This window comes from Coloeus monedula (genome assembly GCF_965178545.1).
Source record: "Coloeus monedula genome assembly, chromosome: 10".
Taxonomy (NCBI): Eukaryota; Metazoa; Chordata; class Aves; order Passeriformes; family Corvidae; genus Coloeus; species Coloeus monedula.
The window spans coordinates 14,009,463-14,017,804 of NC_138790.1; the positions used below are offsets into that span (position 1 = coordinate 14,009,463).

The following is an 8,342-nucleotide window of genomic DNA, read 5'->3' on the forward strand; positions in this document are numbered from 1 at the left end:
GTCCAGCTGTCAACTCTTTTCCTGATTTCTGTTGTTGTTGTTGTTGTTTGTTTTTGAGGAGTGGAGCAGGGGGAAAGGGGGAAGTGGTTTTCTTAGCATTCATTCAACAGAGCAATGTTCTTACTATCCTGGCTTCGTACGGTCATAAACATTGAACAACATTGGTAGCTTTTAAGGGGTCTGCAACTGTGGACTTGGATATATTAATTAGTCATGAACCTGAGTCAGTTGGCTAATTTCTGCCAATGTTGATTTTACAAAACCTTTGTAGCATGGAATAACTGATGAAGAATAATTCTTAGCTGCGTAAGTAGTATTCAAATCTAAACAAAAATAATACTTTAGTTGAAAAATGTTGTGAAGCTATGCATCTTGGACCTGGGAGCTGTGACTTATCCTTAAACGCATAAGCTTCTGCTTTCCATTTCACTGACCATTTTAGATTTGCTGTTTTGTGAGAACTGAAAGAAAATACTTGTCTTCCCCTTTTAAATGCTTTTGCTTAATAATTTCCCTGATAACTTCTCTCAGCTTGTTTGGTTTCTGAAGCTAGTTTTTCAGTCTTATTCTAGTTTATTAGACTTACCTAGAAAGCGAGGAGGAAACAGCTTATTAAAGTGGGCTTGTCTTTGGAGAACATTTTAGGGAACTCTTACTAAAACAGAAATTGCCAAGTGTCTCCACTTAACCGAGTGACTGATGGCTCATGAGCACAGTAAACTTGAATGTTTTGCAAATGGGAGCTTGTTTCCTCCAGGTCTGCGTTCAGGGTTGGTAAATGTTCTTGAGGTTGCGTGCTTGAGCTCTGACGCTTAGTCAAGAATAATAAATCAGCTTTTCTGAGAATCCGTCTTCTTGTTGCAAGTTCAGCCACAAAATAAGCTTTTGCATTTTCTGCAATTACTGGGATTTATGCCTTCCTGCCCAAGAGCTGAATTTGACCACCTATAATTTTTCTCATTTTGAGCAGTTTAGTTTTTCTGGTTTTCAGAAATGCAGCAAACTAGATCTGCACTAGTGTATTCAGTTTCTGTTTTGAAGTAAGGTAAAATTCATTTCATAGTGAAAAAAATCTCTTTTAGAGTTCATCTTGGAAATCTAGATTCCGATGAACAGACCAAGTTAGTGAGCTCCACTAGATACTGGGTAGACATTTTCTTCCTGCTGTATATTTTGGCCTTATGTTGAGGAGTTTGATTTATTATTAAATTATTTGTGTATGCAGACTTTAATCTGTACGTATTTTATTTTGATGTATTAGGATTTGTAAATATTACTGATTTTTAAATATTATTTATGCACATACTTAAAGGACTGGTCTATCCAGAAAAGCAATTGCTAAATAATAAATATTACTTTTTAGAAATAAATTACAAGATCATGAAATTGTATATCCCTCAGGGTTATTTTTAAAGTTTTTTTCCCTTTCCCTTCAGATTCAATTAGCAGTAACTCTAGTTTCATGTACTATAGAGCTAAATCTACTGTAAAAAGAAAATGCTGCAAATAATGCTTGAATAGAAGCAGCTAAAAAAACCCACAGAACTGTCCATATTCATCTTAACTTTAAATTGGAAACTATTACTGTTGCACTTTTAAAAAAGTTGTTGGATTTTTAATTCTATTTATTTTTTCTTTTTTCATGAAGGTTGTGCTGAACAGTCATCCCAAATTGGGTAAATAATCCTGTACTGTATATGTGTATGCAGTATAATACTAAGCAGATGTGGAGTCCTTTTTATGCTGCAAATTTTTAATGCTTATGTTGGTCATCACAAAATGAGAGAGCTCAAGTCTTGTAGGATTTCTCCCGTGAAATTCTGAATTGTAAACTTAGGGTTTTGTATGTCTAAGGGAAAGCTGTGGGTTTTTGACAATTTTTAGAGTCTTGAATATGTTGATTTTATATACAGTAAAGCTTCAGGTTTTTAAAACTATTTTCAACAAACTGCAGCTTGTTTAATAATTATGTGAACCAGAAACTACTTAGTTTGTCATTAATTCCTCAAGCCTAACAGATTAAAATGTTCATCATTACAGCGCTCTCTAGAAGCTCAGCTTCCTTTTATTTTTAAATCTGAAATGATACTACATCTTTGTATTTAAAATATGTATTGCTGCTCTAGAATGGTACCCTGTTGTCAAGAGGCATACATAAATAACTGTACAATAGAATTGTAAATAGACTTGTAAATCATTTTTGTGACTGAAGCTCTTTGAAAATAAAATTAAAATGAACGGATATTTTAACTCTTCTCATTAGTTTCATGAAATTGTTTTTAAATATTCTTTATAGAATTAGATCCAAAGTTTGTTGAAGAACACAGACTTACTCCCTCTGATGGCATGGATATGTTTTGCAGATGGGGGTGGAGAAGGGTGGATGCTGTGCTGGTGTTCTGCAGGGGAATCACACTGACTGCAGCTTTACCTGGTGGCTTTTGGGAGCCATGCTATAGCCAGACCTTGTACATGTGACAGCAGCTTGTTTCTGCCTTCAGCTATTCAGATGTTCCTTCTGTTTGGGCATGTGGGAGGCATGATCTGAGCTGTCACCATTGTCACAGTCATCTTCAGAAAAATCACGTGGAAATGAAGACACCTTTTCCATCCTGTGGCTCACCTTCCATCAAAACAGTCATTGGCAGAGCACATTATTTTAAACTTGAAGACAAGATACTTAAAATATCTTTTTACTTAATAACAAAAACTTAATCTTTCAATTTCAGCTTCTGTTTTAAAAACTTAGCTTTTCTCTTTCAGAATCTTACAGGTTTTAGGTTTTGTTGGCCTGCCAGTCCAGAAGACTTTGAGGAGAAATAGAAACTAAATGTGTCAACCTTGGAATGCTTAGCCAAAGCACTAAATAAAAATCCCCTTCATTCCCTACTGAAATTGCTTTGACTCCAATTCTGCAAGAAAGTAAAAGTCATAGCAGCTTGGTGAAGGTACGAGCACTTGGTTGTTTAGAGTGGAGGTGTCCACTCCTTCAAAACCTATGTAGCAGACTGGTGGAACTATCTTAACGAATGTGAAATTTCTGATCACATCTCACATTGAAATGTGGATTTCTGACTTCACCCAGATTTGCTTCAGGTTGGCTGAAGCACGTACTCCAATATCACTGCCAAAGAAGCTACAAATGGGTTTTGTGCTGCTGTGTGTGTGACTTAAAACTTTCTCCTGTTATGTGAGCAGCTTCAAGCTGTGCTTTTGGAGTTACATACAACCTGTGGGAGTTGTTTGCTTGCACAATTGTAGGCAAAAATCTGCTCTGAAGCTTACAATATTGTTTGGCCTTTGGCCTGTCTCAGTAACTGGGGAAAAACGGGTGAAAGTGTTATCTAGAGGATGCGTTTTGCTGTTTTACTTCCCATTTAAAGTGCAGTGTCATGGTGAAGCTTGTTTGCCTGCTCTGCTCCTAGTAAGTTCCTTTAAAAAGCAGATAAGTTTCTAAGGTACAGCTCAAAATTCCTTTTTCATGCTTGTATGAGTTTAGGAACTTGCAAGACAGTAAAAGAGGTAAGCACCACTGTAAGCAGTACATGTACTCAGTGTTCTATAAAACTAAGTTCAAAACTGATTTGTGACTTTTAATATAGTAACAGTATTAATGCATTGCTTCTGGCATCCTTTTGTAGTTGAGGAATATTAAGGGGTGGCTGAAAGGGAAAGGGGCTGTAGACCAGACCATGGTAAATGACCGGACAGGCTGGTGCCTTTTCTGGAATGCCAAGAGCATTCAAGAAAATTCATTTCTGGAGCATTCAAGAAAATTTTAATGCATGACAATATATAATTACAATCTTTATTGTGGGTGTTACTGTATTCTGTACTGTTAAAATCTTTAAATAGTTCTTCAAAAAATACTGTTAGCAGCTCTAGATGTTTGAGACCCGTAAGCTTATCCAGTTCTTGTGCCAGCACTTGTAGCCTTCATATCTTGCAAAGAATTTCTACCATTTTGTTGCTTGTTTGTCAAAACTAGTGCTTTCTAGTACTTCTGAGCATCTAACCTTGTCTTCTTGTATACTCTCTTATCTTTTGCTATAAGACCAGGAAAACAGACATCACTAACCTACAAACTAGTGTTAGTGTGTTTCTGATTTTACAGACTGGCCTGTAGTCATACCTTCCAAGGGACCTGCTTTTGCTGTTTCTAGCATAATAAATTGGGGTTTTTTCCCCCATTTGGTTCTCTAGATCCTTACTTCTCTTGTCTCACTGAATCCTGTAGTTCTGCTGTGGTCTTGAGGTAATCTGGTGCAGGTTGAGATGCCAATCAGGGCTTGAAACAGAAATTTCTTAATTGTGTTTCTGGATGGAGGACTGCTCATCGGGATAGGTAGGATCAGGGACAGGGTGAGCTAGAAATTTGTGGAGGTAAAAGCATCACTGGCTTATGAGAGAGAGTTTAGGGGTGGGGAGGATTACTAGGTGGGTGAGGTTCTCTGAAAGGTTCTTGTTTGACATGTAAAAGACCTTTGGAAGAGTGATACTTCATGCTGTTTTTTGGTGATGCATATGTCTCATTCAGTGAGTTGTGGAAGCCCACTGAGATCTTGCTTTGTGGCACTGTGTTGCTGGTCATTGATAGCACTAAATGCCATGTCCTTCCCTTGCCGAGGGAGAGATGGAGATTTTACCAGTCTTCAGTACTCTGAACCTAAATAAAATTTTTGATATTTTTTAAAGCACTCACTTTTGCCTTTTTTATTATTTTTTTATTTTAATGCAGTAGCTGGTTTGGACATACAGCAGTTTTGGGTCAATTGTGGTGTCTTCTTGTCAGCAGTTCAGGTTCATGAGAAGCTCTGCTATCCCTCCTGACTTCTCTTTAAGTGATGGGGGTTGCACCCATGTCTGTCTGTGGGGTTGATATGGGAGAGCTTCATCCTTGCCCCTGAAAAAGGGTAGGTGGGGATGGACATGCCTTCCTCTCCCTCCATGTTCCTGGTGCAGAAGACTGATGGTGTCAGCTATTCCAGTTATGTCTGTGGAAGTTGTGTAGCTATTCCAGCTGTCCAGCTGCTGCTTATTCTGCTGCTCAGCCAGGTCCTTGGCCTCCAGGTTTCTGATACACTTAGACTTGTTGATTTCATTGAGAAAGTATTTCTAGACTATGGGTTTCTGTTTGATTTTCTCTTTTAAATATTACCATTTATACCTACAATGATTGCTTTCCTGTTTCTTTAGAAATGTATGCAACTTTCCAGCTTTGTGGTGTGTTTCATGCAGATGTATCTTTATTGCTACAACTTCCCAGGTAATTCTGTGCACTTCTTTCCTCTCATTTCACTGTACTTTTAATGCCACTGCTGATAGCACAGTATTCTGTTAAGCTGTTGAAATGAGACTTGTTGGTTATCAGAGGCTCACTACTGTCCTGTACCACATGGGGTCTTCTGTGTTATTTCAGGCTGTGTCAAAAATAGCCTGTTCCTTCTTGTGTGTTCCTGGGATGTTCCAAGAAGCCATCAGTTGAAAATGCTGAGGCATGATTTAACTGGACAGTGCTGTTTTGCTTTTCACCACTTAAAGTACAGGACAACCTTTTTACCTCCATTGTCTATTTTTGCAGGCTGAACTTTATTTTTAAACCTCAGATAACTTACAATGGAAAAACACTGTGAGTGCAGGACCTTTTGATAATTTTTGAAAATATTTTTGGCATGTAATTTAGTATAATATACTAAATCTTGTCTAGTGGATGATGTCCCTGTCAGTTGGAAATAGATGATCCTTAAGGTCCCTTCCAACCCAAACCCTTCTGTAATGCTTTTCTGTTCAAATAAATACATGTCTTTTGACTACTTGTTTCATCATGATTTTTGTATACTTTTATTATAGTTAACTAGTACAAATACAAACACAAAATACTTGATTTACAAAAGTAAATTTATCTGTACTTCTCAGTGTAAGCTGAGCTCTTTAGAAATATTGGCAGTCAACAATAAAAGAGATTTTGAAGTTTGCTTTCAAGGCAAGGGCAATTTTGCACACATTTGCAGGTTTTATGATATAATCACACATCTTTGTGAGCTGCTAGGTTACCTATGATCAAATCCTGATTCTCCCTTATCTCTTGTAACAGCTAATGTTTCTGGCACTTCAACAAGGATGTTGGTGTTTCGTTTGTCAGTGATGATCAAGCTTTTCTTCCAGTTGGATGCATCTGTTTGTCCTGAGAAGTGCGACTGCTCTTCAAAAAATGCAATTCATTGCTCTGGCCCACACATAAAAGACCTGGAGTTGTTAAATCTGCCTTGCAACATGACAGAAATTCACATAACAAACGCTAATATATCATACTTGCAGGATGTTTTTGCTAGGATGGTGGAACTGCAGCATCTCATCCTGTCTTCAAACAACATCGCTCTGGTTTCACCAATGGCTTTTAAAGGCTTGGGAAGGCTAAAAGTCCTCAAACTGCTGGATAATAAGCTGGTTGAACTTCCCCCAGAAGCATTTGATGACATGGTGCAGCTTCAGCAACTGATCATTGAAAGTAACAGGTTGAAATCTATCAAGGAAAATCTGTTTGACAAACTGGCTAGTTTGCAGGAGCTTTACTTGAACAAAAACCAACTAACAGCACTTCCCAGTGGCGTGATGAAGAAACTCGCCAAACTCAGAGTACTGAACTTGTCAAGAAATTACTTAGCAGCACTGCCTAGAAATATATTTAGTGCATTAGCCAGGCTTGAGAGGTTGATGTTGTATATTAACAGGCTGTCTTCAATAGAGTCTGGTATGTTTGATAGCCTGAAGGAGCTGCAGGAGCTTTTCCTGCATTCCAATAACATCCATTCCATTGCCCCTGATGCATTTCATTGTCTTCGTAAACTGAGAACCCTGACACTCTCCAGAAACAGGCTTCAGGTTTTGCCTTCTGGGCTTTTTTTGCACTTGCATGGCCTGTCTAAACTGACCTTGTACAGGAACCCACTGAAGTGTCTTCCAGAGGTATTGTTTGGAGAAATGAGGCATCTTAGTAGCCTATGGCTGTATCACACAAAGCTCTCAACAATACCAGATTTTGTGTTCAGTAACTTGACAAACTTAGAACTTCTTGTGCTGAGTTTTAACCCAGAGCTTACGGTTCTTCCTAGGAATGTGTTCAGTGGCCTGAATGAACTGCGGGGCCTTTCTCTCCATACAAGTAATATTTCCAGTTTGCCAGAGGGAATCTTTCTGAGCCTTCAGAAACTGCGGAACATTTCCCTCTTTGATACAAGACTTGGGGTTCTTCCTAGAAACCTCTTTCATAATCTCAAGCACCTCCAGAAAGTGTACCTGAATAGTACTAACCTGCAGTCTCTTCCTGCAGACTTCTTTACTGCTTTACCTGAGCTGGAAGAAGTTGTCCTTGATGACAACCCTTGGAAATGCGATTGCCAAATTCTTGGCTTCCGAGAATGGCTCCAAAAGAGCACGACAATAGTTAGAAATGTGCTGTCTCTAATGTGCCACAGCCCAATGGCACTGCAGAATATTTCTCTTGTGTCTCTAAGCATCGATGACCCAGAGTGCCTGCCAACCACAGCCATGACATATCAGACATTCAGCTCAACATATTCCCAGACTTTGACATCTCCTGTGACGGAGCACTTCACATCATCTCGGCAGACTGCTGTAACAGTAGTGTCCGACACGGGAGTCATCAGCATACCCACATCGGTTCCTCCTGCAACTCCAGGTTTTACCTCCTCCCTTGTTGAAGATGTTGGACAACCTGGGTTACATTTCTCAGATGTTCCAGTCCAAACTTCTTCTAGCATCATAGCACGAACCAACAGTGTCAGAGGGACAGATTTAACTACTCTTGTCAGGTGGGATGAGTTTCCAGCCCGCAGCAGTGCTAAACCCTATTTTAATACCAGAGTGACTTATTGCCAGATATTCTTGTGCCTTCACAGTTTGATTTTAACACTCCAGACTGTAGTCATTGTGCTCAGTCTGTATGTGATGGGTAAAACCAGGCAACTCTTGCACTCCAGAAATATTCCTGCTCAGCCTGTAGTTCTGATAAGAATATTAAGAAGATAGAGAAATCTAGCCCATAAAAGAACTAGAAGTGTTGCTTTGGATGCTTTTTGAACATTCAGCAGCTAATACTCGATTCAGATCTGGATTACAAATCTTCATAGCAAAGACCATAAAGACCTTGTCTTTACAACATAATGGAAATGAGTTTTATGCACCTTGCAGCATTTGCCAAGAGTGGCTGTAATCACTGTGAGTTGCTACAGCTCTTGGTGCACGAACCCAGAGGGCGAAATGAAAGTATCTGTGGTCACCTCTACACGTGCACTGTGTGTTTCCTGCTTTGAAGGGCAGCC

General features: G+C 39.0%; 1 protein-coding gene across 1 annotated transcript; it reads left to right on the forward strand.

Moving 5' to 3' along the window:
• Positions 1-3,433: 3,433 nt before the first annotated feature.
• On the forward strand, positions 3,434-8,049 carry LOC309576825 (uncharacterized protein; the record flags this gene model as incomplete). The annotated part of the gene is made up of 2 exons (XM_082288373.1): positions 3,434-3,534; positions 6,095-8,049. Exon 2 carries the CDS (start codon positions 6,121-6,123, stop codon positions 8,047-8,049), a length of 1,929 nt encoding a protein of 642 aa, XP_082144499.1. The 5' UTR covers positions 3,434-3,534; positions 6,095-6,120.
• Positions 8,050-8,342: the final 293 nt, after the last annotated feature.